Source organism: Stegodyphus dumicola, chromosome X2, assembly GCF_044657685.1.
Source record: "Stegodyphus dumicola isolate Sdum_Otavi_A_Nest chromosome X2, ASM4465768v1".
NCBI lineage: Eukaryota > Metazoa > Arthropoda > Arachnida > Araneae > Eresidae > Stegodyphus > Stegodyphus dumicola.
Genome location: NC_140781.1, coordinates 1,042,340 through 1,065,696, shown reverse-complemented (window position 1 = coordinate 1,065,696; position 23,357 = coordinate 1,042,340). Strand labels below are relative to the sequence as shown.

Sequence of the window (23,357 nt, the reverse complement as noted above, 5' to 3'; positions counted from 1 at the left end):
ACACAAAATCATTCTTAAGATGATTAATTAATTAATTTTATGTTAGATGATACGAAGCTTTTCAAAAACTAGGATGCTTTCCGTAAACAATTAGTATTAATAAGCGCTGTTCAACTGGAATTGGGTTGGATTATTTGTTTATAGCAGTGCTTTTCAGCCGACTTACATGTACCTGTTTGTATTGCTCAGAGGGGGGTGGAAGGAAATTTCTGAACGAAAACAATGTAATAATGAAATGTTAATAAACAAATAAATATAACTTTCCGTATCTTATGTAATTTCTCTCCATTCTGATACCATGTGCATCATTTATTTCTGATATACTGATACTGAATGAGACCTAAAAACACTTTTTCTTTAAAAATATATCACCCCTTATTATCCCTGACATGACACAGCCGTTTACTTTCCCCTTCCGTAATTAACGTCAGTCTCCTGCTCTGGACCGCATTTGCCAAGCCACCATCAGGATAGTAGCATTTCATGTAGACATCAGTGAGTAGGAGTGGTCTAGGCAAAGAATCTTTGATTATAGTTAGTAGAGTAGTCAGCACACTGAACTGCAAGTGAAAAAACTGTAAGACAAACACTGGACTTCAGTATTTGAAAGGTAAGTGCTTTTCCTTTGGTTCATTTGTAACACCTATGAAAAAATATCATGCAGATTGATTATTTATTATTATGAATTTTCATAAGTGTTTAAGATGATTTAAAAACATGTAAATTTTAAACTGTTTAAAAATCAAAGTTAAATTAATTATGCTTATGCACGATAGATGATGTCATTTAATGGTTTGATAAATTTTAAGTCAAATTAATTCTAAATACATTTACTTTAAATTAATTTATAGTAATAGCTGTAAAGTGATACTTCGTTTGTGACATAAAACACAATTAATTTACAATAAATATAACACTTTTTTAATGTAGTTTTTTTTTTTTTTTTTTTTTTTTTTTTTTTACCAAATTACATTAGCAGCTGTAATAAGAATAATAGTTCTTTAGATAATCTAAATACCTATAACTTCAATACTTCATCCAGAGCTTGATAGATTAGGAAAGTTTTTAAATTCTAAAAAATTATATTTTTCATTTCTGATGAAATTGCATGTTTCTTCTGTTGATACCAAATTTTATAATTAATAGGTTGGTTAAATTTTATCTTTGTATTACAAAAGGATGCTTCTGATGACAAATTTTCTCTGTGAATATAAACTTAAACTGAAGAAATCTGTCATTAATTTCAATTAATTCTGCTGTTGTTTAGTAATGAGTTAACTGTACAATTAAAGTTATGCATGAAAAATGTGAAGTCTGCAAAATTTGAGCATCTCTTCTGAAAGCACATCTAAATTCTTATGTAGTTTGATAATAAATAAAACAAACTTTCATAATAAATTAAAACATTACTAAAACAATTTTTTAAAAGCAATGCATTGGGATTATGGGAGCGTAAAGCAAGCAAAATGTATCTACATTTCATCTAGAAGTAACAAGCTGGTGTAAGGAACTAATTATTACTGATGTGAATTAAAAAGCATTAGATTTTAAATAAGTAATGGCATTTTAAGCATTCAGACATAATATTTATTACAAGGTAAGCAAAGCATGAATATCATGTATGCAAAAGTAAAATTTTCATGCGTAAATAGTTTTTGGAAAATAAGTAAAAAATTGCTAAATGCCTATAATTTAAAAGGTGATTGATTGTTCATTTGTTTAATTTAGTGGTTTGCAAAGTGTGAGGCATGATCCATTAGTGGGTCATTAAGAAATTTTTATGGATAATATAAATTAATTACTAAACATGCTTTGCAATTTCCCCAGTTCATTCAATCTTCAATGACCTTATTTACTTTTGTATTAATTATTAGCATCACTAATTAAGTTATCTTCGTTTCTTCAGTATGGAGTAATAATTTATCAATATTAATTCAGAATAAGGATTTAACTGAACAATACTTTACATACTAAGTAACGATGCTAAATTACCTCCTGCTTTTGACCTAAATTTTGATTTAAATTAAAAGAAATATTCTTAATGTTACAGACAGGCAAAATTGTATAACTATATAAATTCCCCCCAATATAAAAATGTCATCCTGAAATTTTTTATGTATTCTTACTTGATCATCAGCCATATCATGCAATCTAGAAAATTAATCAGTTTTATGACTATGAGTGGATGGAATTTGCATTCAAACAGCAATTTCTCCAAATCAAACAAGATGTAATTTAAATTACAGAATTCATTATTACTCTTAATTATTATATTTTTTGAAATTTTGTTTAAATTCTCATCACTACTATCATCACTAATTTTGTTCAAATTCCTCATCACTACCATTTTATATAGAGCAAATTTGTTGAAAGGTCAAAATACATGTCTTGAAACAATTTTGAACAAATATTTATTTGCATATTTATTGATAATTTGTATTTTTCAAAAAAAAAGAACTTATTTGGAATATAATTATGTAAAACATTAGATCTTTGGTGATTCTATTTCATGCAATATTAAATAATGACAATTATACAATTTAAAATACAGTCAACATTCATAAAGTTGTGGCTTTTAGAATAGAAATAGCAATCAGTGACACAAGTACATTCATAAAATTATTACTCTTAGAACAGAAACAGAAATCTGCACAGAAATAGTAATCAGAGACACAAGTACAGTTGGCTATATTCAGTTCATCATCAGAAGTAAAACTCGAAATAACTCGAAATCGCAGCTTAACTTTCTTGATAGCTGCTTTTCCACTGCACCTAAAATTAGAAATATATTTTGAATAAAATTCGCATTCTGAACATTAAACAACATTTTGTGCTATTTCATTAGTAACAGTGTTAGAATAAAAGGAATACTCAGACGAAATAATCAGTTAATCTACAAAGTATTAGGACTAGGCTGTTTTATAATTGAAAGTTTGAAGACTGAAATATTTTCTTCTTATCTTTCAATATATCCGTTTAAGCTTACAGAACATTTGACATGTTTGTACAGAATTTTGAAAATATTGCTTGGTTAATCAATACTACTACTAAATTTCTTTTGGAATAGTGTAAGTTGTGGTTATGGTTTTCCTTTTTAAGTACTGTCAGTGCAATTACAATAATGACCTTTGTACTAATAGTAATTGCACTAATAGTAATAAAACATTTTACTACTTTTCTCTGCCAGAAGCTTGTTTTGACGAAGCTGTTTTTTAATATGCAGTTCACTGTCAATTCTTGTGAATTACAACTAACATGGTCTTTACTCAAGATTTTTTAAAGATTGCTCAAGGTTTTCTGGAAGAACAACAGAGAAACCTCTTAATTTTAATGCTTCCCCCCCCCCCGAATTTTGAAATTAGTGATAGCAAATGTTCAGTGCATCAAAGGAAATGATTTACTGAACAGAAAATTTTGCCCATCGACAGATTTGGGCTAATGTTTGTTTGCATTAAATATATTTAAAATCAGCCTATCTTTAGCAATTTCGCGTGCTGGGGATAAAAATGTTTTTTTCCGTTCAGTGTTGCCACTGCTCGCTTTGAAACCATTGAGTTTGTTAACAAAAATTCGTTGTAAAATATGACATATACTAAAATCACTAATAAATAAAAAAATTAATTTAATTAAAATAAATACTAAAATATGAAATATATTTCATTAGAAAATATGAAATACACAATAAAACATACACAATTCAACAATATGGCTTCCAGGTTTTCATATTTGGGTGGAGGTCTACATTGAAAAACATGCAGAGATTCATGCAAATTCTTCATTATTTAAATTCTTTAAATATAATATAGGGCGATAATATTTTGTGGCAACAATTTGAAAAGTGATTCAGTCTTTTATAGGGATTGAACGCAAAATCTCGTTGTGAGATTTAGTTACAAATTATTTCTTCTGGTTTTAATTAATTATTACTTCTGGCTCATCCTGCTAACTTATGTTGTAACTTGTTTAGTTTGTATTCTATCCATCATATAACTTAGTTAAATATAATTGTATTTACTATTAATTTCATTAATATACAGATAACACAAGATCATTAAACGAATTGCTTTATCTTCCAGAAATGTGAATTTTTAGGGCAGTGTTGAACATTTAATTGTTTAATGTGGGCAGTAAACCAAAAAAGTTAAACAGTTTTTACTTTCCACATAATATTATTGTGTAAAATGAAATATTTAAAGAAGAATACACTGTTTTGCATGTATGTATGTATAAATATGTACACCCAACTAAAATCCGTTGCAGATATAAATATTTGAAATAATAATTTTAAGTCATAAGCAGGGGAAAATTTTTAATGATATGAAAGATGAACATAAAAAATTACAGAAGAAAAATTCCAAATAATTTTTCCTGAAGAATTGATAAAAATTTGATAATTTGTAACATTTTGTTAACTTTGTCAGATAAATATAAGTATTTCATTGATGCTTTAGAATCACTGTTAACTGTAGACAAAGACTCTTTAAAAAAGTTTTAAAAAAATGTGTAAGAAAAATAATCATAATGATAAAGATTGTTTTCATTGCAAAGATAACAGTGAAGTTAGATCTAATAATCATTAAGTACAGTAAAATAAAATCACTGCTTACTAAAACCAAAACCCAAGGAACAAATTCAAGTTTTCATTGCAAAGATAACAATGAAGTTATGTCTAATAATCAACAAGTAAATAATATCACTGCTTATTAAAAACAAAACCCAAGGAACAAATTCAAATGAATACAATATCATAAAATAATTGCTTCATAAAATCAATGCTTTCATAAAAATAAAAAATGAAATCGCTTTTAAAATTTTAAAGTCGAAACCCATTCCAGCAATTCACTGCACATTTGGCAATTTCCTGCATTCCTGGTTCCACTTATACTGAGATTAGCTTGCATTTTTTAAAGCTGTATTCTGGTTGTGTTGAATTAGTTGCCCTAATGGCGAAGCATTCTGCATTTTCCTTAATTTGTGGCTTTGAAAAGAGCACCTTGTATTTTTAATTTATGGCCTTAGCCTTTTTTTTTTTTTTTTTTTTAACTGAGTTATTCAATCACTAAGATTATCATCTGACGAATCTGAGCTACCTGACTCATTGATGTTAAATTTCATGCACCCAACAGTGTTCTCCAGCAGACAATCTAATTTTCACATTTTTCTCTTCTTTATTTATGTGCCTCATGCATTTAGCTCATTGTATAGGAGTCACCAAATTAATCAATTTACAGTTTTTTCCTTTCATATTTTATTTTCAAGATGCTACACACACTTTCACAATTCAAATTGGGATGAGTTCAGTTTGCAATGATATAGTGGTAAATATAGCTCAGTATGTATGCCTTTCTTCTTGTTTTCTGACAACCTATGTTGAATGTCTATTTTACTTGTAATTGAAGAATGCTTTCAGACAAAATGCTGTGATACGATGTATTGTGCAAGATTATTATATTGTTCGGTTGCAGGCTAAGTAGCTAGTTTTTTTTTTTTTTTTTTTTTTTAACTAATTTTAATAATATTCTGCATTCATTTTCCTGATAAACTTTTTTTTTAAAATCTCTGAATATATCACATGCTTCAGGAATAAATCTGTTTTTGTTACCAGCATGAACAAGTATGCAATGTGAGCCTTTTCCTGAGGGAGCAATTAAACCTTTGAAAGGCCAGTGAAAAAGGCTCTCTTAGCGCATTTTATAGTCGCATCCTCCCGAATTTTGGGCCTAAAAATTCACCCAAGTTTCATCACTAATAAACCGTCTTACTTTGTGCACGATACTTTTTTTACATATCTTGAATATCTGTGCATGCCTCCAGCACAAACTATCATCACATTCAATGGTTCAATGAAAACTGACTGGCATTTTCCTTTTCTAAATGCAAATGCTAAATCATCCATCATTCGTTCTACTGTGCCAATAGCATTTCCAACATACTGGGCAAATCAACTTTATCATTTATAGCTTTAGTCCTTTTTCGCACAGCAGGAATTTCAAAGCCAGTTAAATCAGCAGCAAAAGTAATAATTTCACTTTCAGATTTATTAGGAAAATGCTTCCGTAATTTTACAAAAACTTTTATAACAATATTCTTAGGTTTAAGAACGGGGAAGATGAGCATCATACCTTTACCATTTGGTTAATTCGTTTAGCGCCGTCTTCCCACTACGTGACCCAGCCATTTATTGATATTAACAAAATAGATACATGATTTGGAATGAATACATAATTTGGAATCACACATAGTTTGGAACATAATACAAAAATTTGGAGCATTGTGTATAAAATAACATAATAATAAATGTACAGAGTTTTGAATATAATACAAAAATTTTAAACATAATATATGACAACTCTTTAATATACGTACGCAATTTTGAACATAATATGCGACGAAAAGAAATAGTAGTAATGAAGAGTAGTTTACGAAACATACCGATATGATATGATATGATATGATGTTCATACGTAATATATCGTAAGAAATATGTGTACGTCATCTACACTTCAAAGTCTATTCAAAATCCACAGTTCAAAGTCTATATTCAAAGTCTACAGTTCAAAATCTATAGTTCATATTTCAAAATGTTCATGTATATAGTTCAAATAGCTCGTATATGTAGTTCAGGTAGTTCTAATAAAGAGTTTAGATATATTAAAGATATATAAAAAAATTGAAGTTCAGATAAATTAAAAAATTGAAGTTTCTAAAATATAAATAGTTCTAAAGTTTAAATAAATTGTAGTTTATCATACTGTTCAGAGTTTATCTGTAAAATAAAGTTTGGATAGTTCAAAGATAATGACTCTCATTCAGTAGATCAAAGTATGTGTTATGTTAATAGTTCATAATTGTAAACTCGTGAAAAGTTCCTAACAAAATAAAAGAATTCGTATTTTCATACGATATGATGCTTGACAGATGTCTAAACAAAGGTCGAATAACTTTTGCAATCTGAATTTGCAAGATGTTTTTGGCAGATCATGAATTTGCAGAAAGCTTAGGTATTGGAAGATGGAATTGGGATGAGGGAGCTTTCAGTTAGTAGACAAGGGAACAGGGAATGGGCCATGTCCAGAAATGTAACGAACCAAATGTGGATCGACTATTAGGCGACTGCTATTGACCTAATAGAGGTGACAGTATGTTCTTCGGCCAGTGATATTATCATCCCATTCTTCTTGCTATATGCTGTGAGCTTTTAATTGGAGTTGTCGTTTTAGATATGATATTGGCCAGGGTATTTAGAGAATATCGGCATTAATATTTCATGCAGCATCCCTAGCAATAGAATCAGCCGACTCATTGCCAGTGTTTCCAGAGTGTGCTTTTATCCATGAGAGTCGGGTACATAGTTGGTTATTATTTTGGAGGATTGTTTGTATGGATTTAATGATAGGAGATTTATGGAGAGGATCCAGTATGGCATGGAGTGTTGATAAGCTATCTGTTTTTATAATGGTGAGTTTCAGGTTATTGTGCTCGATATAGGGAAGTGCATGTTTTATTGCGGAAGCTTCGCCTTGGAAAACACTTTTGTTGGGAGTGTAGATGTCCCTCCCATTCATGGAGGCAATGATTATTATGGAGAACAACAAACATTTTCATTGAGTTTGGAGGCATCTGTGTAAATAGTAATGTAGTATATGCTTTCGGTTATTTCTGCAAGACTTGTGCAGATGCCAATACTCTGGAGTGCGGGATGCATATCATATGGATTGATTTTTTCTTCAAAGTTAGTTGGAGAAAAGCTATTACAGTACAAATTCTGTAATCCGGACTCGTCGGGACTTCCGGATTAGGGGGTTTTCCGGATTATAGATCATCAATTTAAATCTGGTAAGATGGCATGCAGAAATTATACAATTAAAAATATGAAACTGTAATTTATGAAATAAAGAGCAATTATGATCTAAAGGGTATCAAATTTTACAAAAAAAAAAGAAGCTTAATATTTATTTGTTTACTATATTAAACATTTCAATACACGCATGCGTAATTGTATGCGCATTCTTTACACACATGGCATAAAGTTTGTGGCTTTGAGGTACAGATTATAGATCATTCCAGATAATGGACGTCCAGATTACGGACTTTGTACTGTATTGTGAAATGCTGCTGGCATACGTAGGAGTTAAGCATTTTGTGCTATTTCTTCTTGTTCCCCTTTTACGTGGAGTGGTAGTAAGCCTGCAAGGACTTGGAGAGAGCTATTGGAGGTAGTGCGATAGACTTTGGTTATATTTAAAATGAATGGTCTTTGAATACTTAGGAGATGCCTGATTTCATGTCCTTGCATAGGCTGAGCCCAAATAGCTGCAGCAGATGTGACTATTTTTTCTGCGACTGTCGTATAAAGGTGTTGGTGTACTTAATTATGGCAAACGCACACGAGGGATATCTGCCTAAGGGAAGGGATGCCTTCGTGGAGAACTTTCTAAGGGAAACTGGCTCTTATACACGTTACACATGGGGAAAACCACGAAAACGCCCATGCAGCCATCCTGTTCGCGGGATTCGAACCTCGGACCTAACTACCAGTGTTCAGCGACTTTACCGCTCAGCTGCTGGTCGGCTCTGTCGTATAAAGGATATTTTGAAGATGGATTGATGCACCAATTTCGTCTTTGCATAGATTTTAGATTTTTAGCTATTATATATGTGCATTTTTTAAGATCCAGAATATGATTAATCCAGTTTAATTTATTGTTAAAAATGACTCCAAAGTATTTTAAGTTTTTAACTATTTTAATACGATTTCTGTCAATGGTAATATGAGGTTGTCATGTAAGGGATCTGTCTTTCTTAGGAATCAATAAGATTTGAGATTTGTGAAGGACTATTTCAAATTCGAGCTTAGAACATCATTGGTATAAAAGGTGATAAAGCTCATTTGAGTTTTGTTGTAATTCTTTCTGCATATTTCCTGAAATGAGGAGAGCTACATCATCTGTATATGCTAGAATTTTTGTTTGACTGGGCCAGGAAGTTTTAAGTATATTGTTGAAAGTGATCTTCCATAATATGGGTCCTGCACAGGAACCCTGCAGGTAGCTGTTTGCTTGTTTTTGTAAATAGTTCCATTATTATTATTATAAAGAAGAAGGTGACAATATGAGAGGTAATTTTTGAATATATTGTATAAAATGATAGGACACTTTGCTTTCTTAAGAGCTTAGATAATAGCCATCCACCATAAGCTATGAAATACATTCTTGAGGTCAACACTGATAAATGCTGTATGTTGGCCATTCATTCTATTGTTTAATAAAGTTTTCTTAATATTAGATAATGCATTCAGTGTAGATCTTCCGGTTTCAGTTGGTTGACTAATAATTTTTTCAAAATTTTTGCCTAGAGAAGACAGGAAGGACGGTATCAGCATTATATTTTCAAATTTTCACAGGCCTAGTTTCGATGGTTTTACCGAACCACCATCCTCAGCTGCAAAAGCGCAAATGAACGAGATAGGATATAATGATCAATAAGATAAGAAAGCCTGGACAGAAAATGAGCTAGTGGTGCCATCTGTTGATGAAACCAGAACTAAAACATAATTTCTTTAAAGGCTGAAGGCAAAGATGGATTGAAATTAGGATCATTATTATTTCTTCAGCCTGTTATTGTGTCTTAATGTATAAATAGTTGGTGTGTATAAATAGTTGGTTGTGTAATGTTGTAAATAGTTGGTGTGCTGAAGTATGTATGCTTGTAGATGCAAATCTGATTGTATGTTGTTCAGAAGCATCATCGCGTGGGTTATAAGTTCCAAAAATTCTGGTTGAAGAATTTGATGCAATAAATTATTTATATCACTTGGTTGATGGTCCGGGCCAGTTTGTAGGTGCAGTTGAGCTAATTTATATAGGTGGTTAGTAGTTATTTTATGATGAATGCCATATATTTCACTATTTCCTGGACAATATTTTTGCCATGACGTTATTTTCGCTTGAACAATCATACGTTTGTATCTGGCTCTTCTGCAGTGATAAATTTTCAAGATTTGTGTATGTATACCAAGGCCATGGATTTTGCTTAAGTTTTCGATGACGGTATGACATTGTGGAACGTGCTTTGCAAGTACTATGGATTTTTATTACTTTTTGGTAAGATTGACAATAAGGAGTATATGCAGGATGATCACAATAATAATGCAACTGGAATATTTATTATTTATGGTGCAGTTTATACAATTTGGTTTATTGGCAGGACATTACACTTCTCTGTGCTTTTCGCCGTAGTAAGTGCAGTGACAGTGATATGGGCAATTATTTGTTCTTGTCAAAAGCCTGACAGTTGGCACATTGTCTGGCATCTATAAATTAGGAGATACAGGAAATATGCCAACCGTACTGGATTGTTTAGGTAACAGGTGTACATTCGATAATTCATTTAATTGTATTATTTCGATCTCGAAGTTTAAATAAGTGTTTGAATTCTGGTAGATTATGGTTTGTTACTCTTGAAAGAATATTTACAACGGCTTCTCCTGTTGCATTCTAGTGTGTGTGTGTGTGTATTTAATTATGGCAAAGCCTCGAGGGCTATCTGCCTAAGAGGAGGGATGCCCTCGTGGAGGACTTTCTAAGGGAAACTGGCTTGTATACACGTTACACATGGGGAAAACCACGAAAACGCCCATACAGCCAGCCCATTCGCGGGATTCGAACCTCGGACCGAACTACCAGTGTTCAGCGACTTTACCGCTCGGCCGCTGGTGGGCCCTGTTGCATTCTAGTATGTACGATATTGTGTGCATTTTCAAATTGCTGGAGTAAGTTATTTAATTCTTCAACATCTTCTTTGGTCTTTCAGTGTACGGCAATTCCTTGTGTTCCATTATTGGTGTAGAAACAGGGATTTGCTCTCTTTCATGTGGGGCAGGTATCATGCAACTTGCTGAACCAGAATTCTGGTGAAGTTGGAATTTTTGTGGTGCTGAAGTGATAGAGTAACTGGTTGTAGAAACAGTAATTTGACATAGAGCTGTGACATTGAATTAAAATGGATTTTGTCATCCATGGGAAAAAATAATAAAAGTTTTATTAAAAAGTGTATATTTAACTTACATATTAAGCAGTATATAAAAAAAGAGTATTAATCTCAACAGCCGGGCTGTATGCAAGGAGAGAGAGGTTTACGTATGTACAGAATTTATTCAGAAAAACTTCTTGAAATCTTGTATAAAATAAGTATTTTTATAATTTTGTATCTCCCCCCTCACCCCCCAAAAAATATATAACCTTGTATCCTTAACATAAACGAAATCCTGCATGGCTGCATATAAAACTCAATCACTTTATAGAATCAAATTGTATTACTATTATTTTATATTACTCATTATACAATTTTTTATTTATTTTAATTTAATATTTATATAATTTTTAAGTATAAATGAAGTAATAATAATTATAAAAGCAGTGTAGTTAGTGAGTTTGTTAATTTAGATCTGATAATCATATCATATATATTTCAGCCAAGCTAGGTCATAACATATTAAACCTAGCTTGGCATCAGCCTAAGCAGCTATCACATACATGCCTACACACATTGATATACAGAAAATAAACACTATCTACTCCCTAATAGATGAAAAATCTTGGATTAAATCATTGTGAAATTAAATAACTTATGCAGTGAAATCTGGAATACAGTGAGTAATAAAATTGCACAAAAGGGGGCCCACAGGGGCTAGAGTGTGTAGTGGGAGAATACAGATTTTTAGCTTTTATTTTAAAGCTCCAAACGGATTTTAAAAATAAAGTAGGTCTTTTATATATTTGCAAAACTCTGATCATTCCTGAGAAGTTTTCAGTTGTTATTTTATGAAACAGGTGCAAATGCGCTTGTAAATGTTACTTTGATTGTTTTTTGTTTGATGTGTATATATGTTTTGCACATTTATTATAGCAACCATTAATTCCTAAAGCCATTAAGTGGGAGTGAGAAATGACAGAAACTGTGCACAGTTGAACTACACATTTATATATGTGTGCAAAGATGCAACCCTAAATTATGTAGGTCTTGTCTACGTTAGCCAATTTTTGTTTGATGGATGGTCTTCAAATGAGTTAATATTTATTGGAAGCCAGAACCGTACAAAAATAATAATAATAATAATAATAATAATAATAATAATTTGATTAAAAGTCTTATTTTGTGCATATTGATGCATGTGGACCTAAGATGAAGTATTTTATAACTTTTCTTGGTGACTACACTCATTTTGTAATCGTTTATTTGACATATAAGTGTGGAACATTTGTGAAAATTAGTTCAGAAATTTTCAGAAATTAATTCTCCACAATTATCATAAAATTGCTTTGGATTATACTTTTTCCTATGTAATTAAATGGAAAAGAAGAACGAATGAATCACGCAAACAACAAATGAAGAAATTCTTAGAAGAAAAGTTAAGTGAATAATAGTGAAAGAATAAATAAATATTTCACGCTTATTTGACTTGGAAAATTTCTGTCTCGGATCATACTAAGAAATTTTGATTTTCATATTTTTTGTCTCTACTGTGTTTCTGGCCTTCCTTAAAAAAAAAAAAAAAAAAAAAAAAATAAGAATAATAGTAAATTTCTGACAGTAAACGAAATAAAATAGTTCAAATGGGTATGTCTCATTTGAAAAATACCAACTTATTACACACAAATTTTGGTGATAAATTAAATAATGCAGTTTCCAAACCACATTATACTTAACAAGTGTTAATGTTAAAATATTTAATTTTTTTTTTATGCTGAGGTGATAATGGCAAGATTCTGTCATAAAATTTTCTGTTTAGTACAGATTTTTAAACTTCAGATACTAAGTGTTTATTAAATATAATAGGTATAAATTACCTCTGTTCTAATTAGGAAATAACAGGAAATTATATGAAACTAATTAGGAAATAAAATAATCATGAAATTATATAATATAAAATAAAGAATGTTTAAACTGGATAAAATTAGCTACTGTTGGATGAAGTAGGTAGCATTGGGTAAAATTTGTTTAAAGCGGATACTTAGAAAATGTGTACTACTTAGCTAATACCTCTCATTAATAATATTTAAATACTGAAGGATGCTGAATTTGGGGCTTATTTATTTGGTGAGTCTTTTTTGGGGAGAGGGGGCATGTTTCTAAATTCTATGAAACCTAAAATAATTTCTTAAAGAAAAATAAAACCATTTCACTTGGACTAGCATTTAATTCTGGAATGTTTTTTCATAGAAATTGTTACAGATAGACATGCATTTCTTTATTTTTGCAGTTACATGTTATTTATTACCTTTCTGAAAGGAATTTAAGAGCTTGCAAGAATAATAATTTGATACAGCGAATAACAGCAATTTATAATATGAAGTAAATCTGATATTGTGACTATATGACACAGTGAAAAATGCAATGAATCACCATTAAATTAATATATAATAATATTGAAACATATTATTTATATATATATTGAAACAGATTAGTTGATATCTCTCAAAACTGAATAAAGATGGAATACAAATTTAAAAAGGCTCATAACTAATGTTATTATCTTATCTTTTTAATTATATGTCTATCACTCAAAGTTTTTAACATGCATGTCATGCTTCAAGTAATGTTCATTAAGGATTCAAAAACAATATGCTTAAAACACCTTCGTGAATAACTTTATGCTCTACATTATTTCGAATTTCTGGTATTCTAAATAATATGAAAAATATGGCTCCATTTTGTTTAGTCTTAAATTGCTTCATAAATATATTTATAAAATGACAAATTATTTCTAGAAATTAGGGTTATGCTGTGAAAACTGAGACATATGGTTATTTTACAGCAGTTTAGGGTATATATTTGCATATTATTAGGGTAGGATAGCATTAGGATGTATTTGCATTAAGGATTTATCTGCATTAAGGTACTGTAAAATAAATTATCTTTTACTTAACATATTTCTGTGCATATTTATTGACTAGCTCTCTATCAGAATCAAAAACAAGACTGGATTTTCTATAGCAGACATATATATTTAGTGAAGTATGAATAAGATCGTTACAAAATGAAAGGCAGTTTTAATATGAATGGCTAATGTTGGAAAGAAATATTTATGTAGCTGTTTTATGTAAAATTACTCAATAACATTTAATAATGAATGAAATATAAGTAACAGCTTCTAAAAGTCAAATATGAAATAAAAATTTGTAAAACGGCTACATGTGTAACTATTCATTTGTTAATCACTGTGGCAAATGAATAGTTAGAGTATTTAGTAAATGCTAGTGATTATTAAATACTCTACGTATTTATTTGCATTACAAATTAGAGATTCTATAAAGTATATGAAATAGAAAAATTTTAAAACACATAACTAATATATGTTAGTTACATGACGTCGGATTAAATATATGGCAGTAGAATTGACGAAGCCCACCGACGCAAATTTAGTTTCTTTTATATTAAAACAGAAAAGGGGACTTACTCATGTTAGCCATCACCATGAAACCTGATCGTATTAAAGAAATATAAAATTCTATCCGAAACTTGGACTGTACAAGTTCATCTTAAAACGAATACGCAAGAAATCCTAATATATCCATGTTCCATATTCCACTTTATGCCGCGATTAGCACGTAAGATTACGTGCTATGTTCCGGCAGTCATAAGACAGTTGCTTCGAGGAGCGCTGAAAGTAAAGAATTACATGAGCTGGGCGGTGCAGGATTGTACTAATATATCAATGGGAAGATGCCTTGTAAACATCTTCTGTATGTAATTTAAATATGTTAATGTAGTGATTACTCCCAAAATTTTTAACTCCACCCATTTATCCGAATTTAATGGTTTTTATATTTGAAATCAAGCATTCTGATTGGCTAGAATTTTTAAATTGTTATTTTTTTTGTTTTTATTTCCCGGCCGTTTGCGGCGAGCCCCCTTCGTTAGAAGTACAGCATTATCCTCTTCTGCCGCGCGTTAGCGCGGCCGCTCCGCGCTTTTTTTTTTTTTTATTTTTATTTCTGGGCGTGGTTAAGGGCGGGGCTATTATATTTCAGCCAATCCAATCTGTCTGAAAATGATTGACATCTATTTGTCAGGCGTCTTGCAGAACAAGCCAGGAACGTTTTTCTTTTACTTCGCAGGTGTAATAATTACACGAGATCAGTCAGGTATGGAACATGTAGATGGATAGAACTCAAGAATATTTTTTCTACTTATATGCGCCCTGTTGGGACACACACTTCATCACTGTTAATCGCCTTAAATGGATAAAAGTAGGTCAAGTAATATATTTTCATTAACACGACACTTGAAGTTCAAAGGTATGATCTGACCTGCCGTATCGTTTTGTAGTAGCAAAGTGCCGATGCGGAAAAAACATGTTTTCCTTTTGAAATAGTTCGTAGTGATGGAGAATAGCGAAGTATTAGCCGATTATTGTGGTGTGAGTTGGATGTGATAGTAGTTATTGTCAAAGTATGGAAGAAAAGTCGACAATTGAAGAAGTGGATGCTACTGATGGGAAATGAACCGCTATTCATTTGGCCAACCGCTTAAACTAAAACTGGAGTGCTTTTCTGTGTTACAATGACTCTGCATTAGTGCTTTCAGTTTTTATTTCTACTATGCTGCTTACGAAGGTGTAATATTTATTGTGTGTTTTCTCATCGTTCTCTCTCGTTCGTGTCGTAGTGAATTAATAGTAGTAGAGATTGGAATAGTGGTGTGTTATCTTGTTCTTTAAAGGCAAGGATTCCTTTCATCATGTATATTCTTCAGTTCTACGTCTTAACTTTCCAGTATGTGTGCAGTATATAGTGAATAATATACGCCGTTCTCTCTTTTAGATATTGTGTTGATGTTGGTTTCTATTGCTCACTTTCAACTTCGCAATATCCTTCATGTTTTTTAAAAATCTGCACAATGTATATGCTCAAAATAAAAATATTTGGATATGGATTTATATTTCTTTATGCAAAATGTATTAGTGCATAAAAAAACAGTAAAGGTATGCATATTGAACGGCCAAATCAAACACCAGTCAGTTACAACCAAATCACTAAAGCTGTAAGTGCTGTTACATATGGAAAACGTAGTTCATGTCATGACATTTTTAACAGTTATTGAGCATAGTATTCAATATAAAAGAAAACATAATGCAACCTTTTTTTTTTTTTTTTTGTTGTTGTTGTTGTTGTTTTTTCCATCCTCTTTAATTGCTTTCAGTTTCTGCCTTGCAGTGAGGTAGTTTGGCACAATTCATTTATATTAAATATCTTAATTTTGTTGATTGCCTGAACTCAGTAGTTCTTAATTTCATATCACACATGCCTAGTGCTATTTTCACGCATGAAGCTGCTGAAAAATTATCAGTAAAGACATAAAGTAAGTAATTTAGATCAAATTTTTCATAAAGACAAAAAAATGAAATTAATAATTCATATATTTTAGATAATCCTGTAAATGCAATAACGTATTTAAGAAATGTTAAAACCAGAACTTTTCAGACAAGCAATACCCCTACTTTATTTATATATATATATATAACGAAAAAGTAAGCTCTACACAGCTGTTTATTAAAAGACTTGAATTTCAGAATGTAAAAAAAAAAGTAGAAGAAATGCTATGCTGGAGCAGATCTGCATATATATTTAAATTCTCTAAACATAAATAACTATCCAGGTAAGTTGATTTAGGTATGGCTTTCTTTTATTGAAAATACTTAATTACATAAATGGGAAAAGGAAACAAAGAAGTTTTATAAATTTTATTTCTACACTAAATAATGTCACACAGAATCAAAACACATTGCAGGAAAGTACTGGAATCATTCAGTGAGGCAATACAACTGTTGCCACTTACACTGTATGTAAATAGCTATTGAAATGCAAATTAACCCTCGATATCTATTTCAGAGTGGGGCAGGCAGATGCAATAGAATTCATTGTTCAAAAGAGTTCTGTTGTGCTGAAGTGATCACTCAACTTATAAAGTGGTCAGATCAAATTGCATCCTGTATAGCAAGATGGTGCATGTTTAGGGTAAAGAATGTTCAAGAACTTAGCATTGTTCAACTAAATCTGTAATATATATAAATAGGAATGTAGTTTTTATTGAAAGGTAAGTTTATTCCATAAGTAATAGGAAAATTTGTAGGATAAAAGCATTTTTCAAAAACCATATTTTTCTTCTTAGTTTTTCTTTCTGGTGTATAAATGTTTATTTTTTATAATAATTGTTTTGGAAAAAAGAAGGATATCCCATAATTCTAAATGCTTGGTGAAGGCTTCCACTTATCATAGTGGATCTTCATGTGAATATTTTACTATGTATTTGAAATTTTCATCATGCATGTGCTTTGATTACGTTTTACCCTTTTATGTTGAATATAAAATTGGAAATTCTATGAGTATTTATTGTGTTTAATGTTTAGTGTTTATGATATATTTTTTAAAAAGAAAAATATTCTGTAATTCCAAATGCTTGGTCTATCATATGAAAAACTAAATAGTTTTTTTTTCAAACTTATTAATCATATTACATACATGTTCTGAGCTGGAAAGTTGGAAGAGTGTTCTTGCTGTGGATTAGAAATGCTTACTGACATAGCACTCTTAATTTAGAGAGTATTCCTTGATGGATACCGAATTTATTGCAATTTATATTGAGTGACATAATCAGATTTAAACATGAATGCAGTATCAGTTCTCATTTGAGTAGTCAGTATCGCTTTCTGATGAGGTAGAAAAAATAAATAAGCAGTTGCTGACATACCGAAAGACAGCTATGTTCATTGTTGTACCTGATAATTAGAATCTTGTTATCATCATTGAACTAGTAGTACAATATTTAGAACTACTTCCATTTAAGCATATTTTAAAAATTTACATGAAAGTGAGGTAATACCTTGTGTTTAGAAACAAGAAGTCATCTTCACTTTAATTAGGTCATTTAATGCAAATGGAATATCATCTCACACAGCTGAAATCTGATGGTTATGAGATGCAACATTAATTCACTTTGTGAAAGGAAAGGACTTTCATCGAATTTGTTGTTACTACTGACAAAATCAAATGTTTTATATTCGATAAGTGCACAGAACCAGAAGTTCAAACAATTCGTGATGCATACACCTGAAAGCAACAACACTGATATGAAGACATTTTGCTGAATTTGATAAATAGCAAACTTATGGAAAAACAACTGCATTGAAAGCTATTAAGGCTGATGTCAGCCAATGAATTTTGATACCAAGGAATCATGAAAGGCAAAGCATAGACTTATTTCACCTCTCATTATTGTGCGTATATAGGATTAGATCCACATTTTGAAAGAAAGAAATTGGATGCAGAGCAACAAGGATAAAGATGAGCTGAGATGTCAACTTGCAAAGTTGAAGTATATCATTAAATTCTTTTGCAAAGAGTAAGTGTGAATTCCTTTAAGAATGCCTATGTGAAATGAGTGATATGTGGCATAGAATTTAAGGATAAGCAGGCAACAGCTAATCTTTATCATTAGGGCCTTTTTTTATAAAGAAAGCTTTGAAAATTTATTTAGAGCTGGTGTACTTGGTGATAGCTTTGGTACCTTCCCCAACAGCATGTTTTGCCAGTTCATCAGGCAACAACAGTCGTACTGCAGTTTGAGTTTCTTGCCTAGTGATAGTACTCCTCTTATTGTAATGAGCTAAACGAAAAAATTCTGCTGCAATTCTCTCAAAGATGTCGTTAACGAAGAAATTCGTGATGGACATTGCTTTGCTGGAAATACCAATGTCGGGATGAACCTGTTTCAAAACCTTGTAGATATAAATAGCGAAAGATTCCTTCCTGCGCTTTTTCCTCTTTTTCTTGTCACCAGCTCGTTCTCATCCAACTGCTTTAATTTCCATCCAACCTATCTTGGAGAGAAAAAGTTCATTATAATATATGCATATTCAAATTATTTTTATTACAGTTTACTATTACACATATTGTGGGTTGTAGTTATTACCTTCTAATTTATTGTTTCCCACCCAGCTATAAAAAAAATATGTTTCCCAATGGGAAATGCTTCATAACCTTTATGATTCATAAAAAAAAATATCACAGATGTGCATCAAGTAAAGGAATACTTTTGAACTCAGAGTTTTGGGTTACGTACATGTTATTTATTTCTGTATATTGTAAATGTCAACGGCCATACTATGCTGAAAGTACCGGTTCTCGTCCGATCACCGAAGTCAAGCAGCATCGGGCGCAGTCAGTACTTGGGAGGGTGACCACCTGGGAACACTGCGTGCTGTTGACATATTTTAGTCTCGTTAAAAATTTTTATGCTTCCATAGTAATAATTATTTAAAACACCATTTTTTGTGTGTACTATAGGAAACCTATACTATTCAATAAAATTAATCAGTGGGTGGAAATGCCAAAGCATCTATCGAGCTGATGACATGAAATACTGCAAGAGATCTTGATGAAAACATGAAGGAAAGTATAAGCATTTGGTGAATTGTTATTTATTTAAGATGAATTTAATTACAATATGACACTGGTAAGAAAGTAAATTAATAAGTAAACACTGGCATTCTTAAAAGTGATTAATAATAACTAAAAAGGGAACCATGAGCCAGCCTAAAGGTAGAAAGCTTTTTAAAATAAGATAAGCATATCATATAAAAATAAAAGCTCGCATAAGTAAGTCATAATATATATATATATATATATATTTTTTTTTTAAATTATAAAATTTATATACAGATGGTCTCATTATAGGAGATAACATTTGGGCAGAAAGAGTTCATCTATTGAGTTTGCATATTGTATTTCAGGTAACTTGGTACTGATTTTCTGAAGAATTTTGGCTATTGAAAGACCCTTAAATAGATTACCTATTTCCTTTAGAAGCTTGTAAACTTCTCCTAGGGAGCTTTAAGTTGAGGCTACTGGTATTAGTACTGTTTACATCAATACAACTTGTATTGACTGGGTGTCTAACATAATCGTATTTCCACTTGTTACATTTGCATAAGATAACTCATTAGTACTACGGGATCTATTACATATTATCAGTTTTCCAGTACAATTTACATAGGTCTGGAGTTAGTTTTGTTGGGTTTTGGAAATTTAGGACAACCCCTAAAATTGGCGGTGTGTCCTACTTTGAGGCAGTTGCAACACCTAACTACTTCTAACCTTTTAGTCTATGCATTTGTGCAATTTTCCTAACTTTGAACCCCATGTTACTTAATTCTTGTTTAATTTCATCTATCGAACAGTCTATGAGAAGGCCTCTGGCTAGTACTTTAATTAGTCGGTCATATTTTTTGGTAATGAGATAATAATCAATTTTACATCTGCCGTTATAATTGGTTATACCTCGATGAGCATCTTCTGTTTTGGGAAAGATTTTCCAAAAAATCACCCCCAAACCTTGCCCGCGAAATTTAATCCCGTATCTTGCTTCATATTTTTCTTGAAATCTGAATACTGAATTGGTGGTTGGGCTTAGGCAACATTTTCAACATATTATTTTCATTGCTGTCCGAAACATCTTTGGGTAATTCATGAAATTTATTACTGAGGGGAATTTCAACATTATTCTTTATCAATTTAGATGGTCTGGCCGTTTTTTTTACTCGATTTTTTGACGGCCGTTTAAGCTTAGAAGTCATAAGAGAATTATTATCAGAAATATTAACATTACGGGTATGAATATCCTCCATAATGATAACACAGTCACTATTAGTCTTCACCTGATTAGGGGTATCAATAACATCAACATTGCAAACAGCACTAGAATTTTCATTAACATTATATTCATCATGCAAATTAAGAACCAGTCCACCATAATTAAGTTTAACAATATTATGATGTAATTCACAAAATGCTTTGCACTTATCTTGAAATAAAATTGTTAGCTCTTCACAAATAGTCCTAATTTTCTGGTATTGTTCTATGCCAGGCGACATTGTTTTCTGTGTAAAGAGAGCGTGGCGAATTTTTACGTAATCCTTGAGGTCAGTCGGTTCTTTCAATAATAAGTCGTTACATTCGCTATTCAGTTTTTCATGAGCGTATTTAACAAGTTCATCCGGCAAACCCGACACCAAAGAATACACGAGGCGACGAGCAACAGCTTTCGCATCCTCGAAAGTTAATGGGGGGAAAATCATTTCCCGCCATCTTAATTTCACAAACATAATCCAACGGAAACACTTAGAAGTTCATCACAGTTCAAAATAAAATCCTCAATAATTAGCGCACATCAAAATATGTATAGAGATAAAAGAAGAGCACGAGGGTCGCGTGAAAATGGCGATCCACACAGAAGAGGAGCACTAACAAATAACGTCACATAAGCTCAGCATCGAATCCATATGCTACATTTATGATGACAGCAGTAGTTAACTAATTAATTTTTGTCTCTACTTAAATATAAATTTTTTAATATCTGTATAGTGAACTCAAATTCTTTATTTCTTAATTAACACAGTGATTAAATAGCGTTCCGTACGGCTTCGACAACGACCGAAAATTATATTCATTTTTCTTTTCCTGTTTCCGGATGCGGAGTCAGTTTATTTTACAGAATAAAATTTCTTGTACTCCAGAACTCTTTTCATTCATTCAATCAGTATTGCTATTGAAATGCAACCTGATCTTTTCGATTTTAAATTACATTAATTGTTTGTAATTCTATCACCCTCCTAATAATTTCTTCTTATTGGGCGAACCGACACTTTTTTCGTATAAAGCATAAAAATGCGCGTCTGGATCTGCGAGGCAGGTACTCCGTAATTTGAAATCATTGGCATTGGCGCGCGGCCACTTATCTGAAGTTTTTTTTTAGGCTGTCATATAATTTCACCTCATTCTTTTTGAGTTAAATTAAAATTAGCATTTAATTTTCTTTTTATATATCTGAATTCTAACACAATAATGTTAAAGTTCCAATTTCTTTTTGACGTATATTCTCTATATTTCATAAATTTTTTGGATGACCTATATCTAAAGCGCTCACACATAGGACTCTCTTCTTCAGGAGCAATGAAGTCTTTTGGAGTCAGGTTTCGCTGCCTTTACAGCTTTCTTCGGGCTTTTTGCTTTACTCACCTTTTTAACACTAACTTTCTCAGCAGCCGGTTTCTTTTTCTCTTCTTTAGTCTTAGCTGGTTTCTTAGCAGCTGGTTTAGCTTTCTTGGCTGATGATGCAGCTGCTTTCTTAGGCTTCTTTTCCTGACTCTTTACTCTTCTGACCGGATGCGCTAACTTTAAATGAACCAGTAGATCCTTTTCCTTTTGTCTGAACCAGGCTTCCACCCGCCACACGCGACGTTACCAGCTCTGCTGAAATAATGCCGCGAGAGCGGCAATTGAGATTGTAATCTGCGTGAAGGGTATTGTGGTCTGGTCAGGTCAGTTATCTGATTTAGACAGCATTTATCGGATCTTTTTCTGTTTCGTGCGAAAATGTTATATAATAATGGTAGGTGGGGCTTAGAAATCTTACCTCTACAATAGGTATTTTTAGTCACATGATCTGAAACTAAATTCACAAAAAGGCCAGGGCTAAAAATCATTTTTTCCCAATTCTGATACCTCCTATCACTCGGTCCAGTAACTGATATGTCATATGCCCTTCGGGCATACTTGTCATGAGCCGGACACGTTGCATCTAATGCAATATTTAGGCATAATTAGTAATGAATGAATGAAAAAAAAATCATTTTTAACTTACTTCCCCAAGCCATGTTTTTGGGTCATTTTCTTTTTTTTGAGTGCTGATATCCCATCTTTGGATCTACTCATGTAAACCTCATCACCATGCCCATTCTGGAAACATCTCAGGTTGCAGGGAAGTACTGCTGCCGCAGTAGAAACCCTGCATAATCACGTTCGTATCAAAGTATGAAGTAATTTTTAATCATTGGCATTTGCGAGGGCATATCTTTTCGTTTTAACGAAAGCGTTACTTTTTGTCATACCTCGTACTAAGCAGACTGCAAGGAAAAGTACCGGAGGTAAAGCTCCTAAGAAGCAGCTGGCCACCAAAGCTGCACATAAAAGCACACCAGCAACCGGAGGTGTTAAAGGTTAAAAAAAAAAAAAAAAAAAAAAAAAAGGCCATTTTCAGGGCTGTACAAATAATTTAATAAGATTCGATATAATTGCTATCATTTGTTCCCTCTTTTTTTTTTTTTTTTTTAACATTACATTTTTCCGTGGCCCACCAGCGGCCGAGCGGTAAAGTCGCTGAACACTGGTAGTTCGGTCCGAGGTTCGAATCCCGCGAACGGGCTGGCTGTATGGGCGTTTTCGTGGTTTTCCCCATGTGTAACGTGTATACTAGCCAGTTTCCCTTAGAAAGTCCTCCACGAGGGCATCCCTCCTCTT

General features: G+C 31.9%; 1 protein-coding gene and 1 non-coding gene across 7 annotated transcripts; one reads left to right on the top strand and one right to left on the bottom strand.

The window, feature by feature from the left end:
* Positions 1–2,392: 2,392 nt before the first annotated feature.
* Positions 2,393–23,060, bottom strand: LOC118204899 (uncharacterized). 6 transcript variants are annotated; one of them, XR_004760906.2, is made up of 3 exons: positions 22,077–23,060; positions 14,459–18,876; positions 2,393–2,772 (listed from the first exon to the last, which is right to left on the bottom strand). XR_004760906.2 is itself a non-coding variant. In XM_085809602.1 (3 exons), the coding sequence occupies exons 1-2, from the start codon at positions 21,161–21,163 to the stop codon at positions 18,861–18,863; spliced, it is 516 nt and encodes a 171-aa protein (XP_085665728.1). In that variant the 5' UTR covers positions 21,164–22,048; the 3' UTR covers positions 2,393–2,772; positions 14,459–18,860. The 6 variants fall into 6 exon arrangements, 5 of the variants coding, with proteins under 5 accessions (XP_085665728.1, XP_035233087.2, XP_085665726.1 ...); XM_085809602.1 differs by lacking the exon at positions 22,077–23,060 and adding an exon at positions 20,668–22,048 and having other exon boundaries at positions 14,459–18,880; XM_035377196.2 differs by lacking the exon at positions 22,077–23,060 and adding an exon at positions 20,668–22,046.
* Positions 19,151–19,269, top strand: LOC118204900 (5S ribosomal RNA). The gene has a single exon (XR_004760907.2). It is a non-coding gene; the product is annotated as a 5S ribosomal RNA (ribosomal RNA).
* Positions 23,061–23,357: the final 297 nt, after the last annotated feature.

Excerpts from the sequence above, each read along its gene's own strand:
- LOC118204899 (XM_085809600.1), bottom strand. The coding sequence starts at position 21,163 with ATGTTTGTGAAATTAAGATGGCGGGAAATGATTTTCCCCCCATTAACT.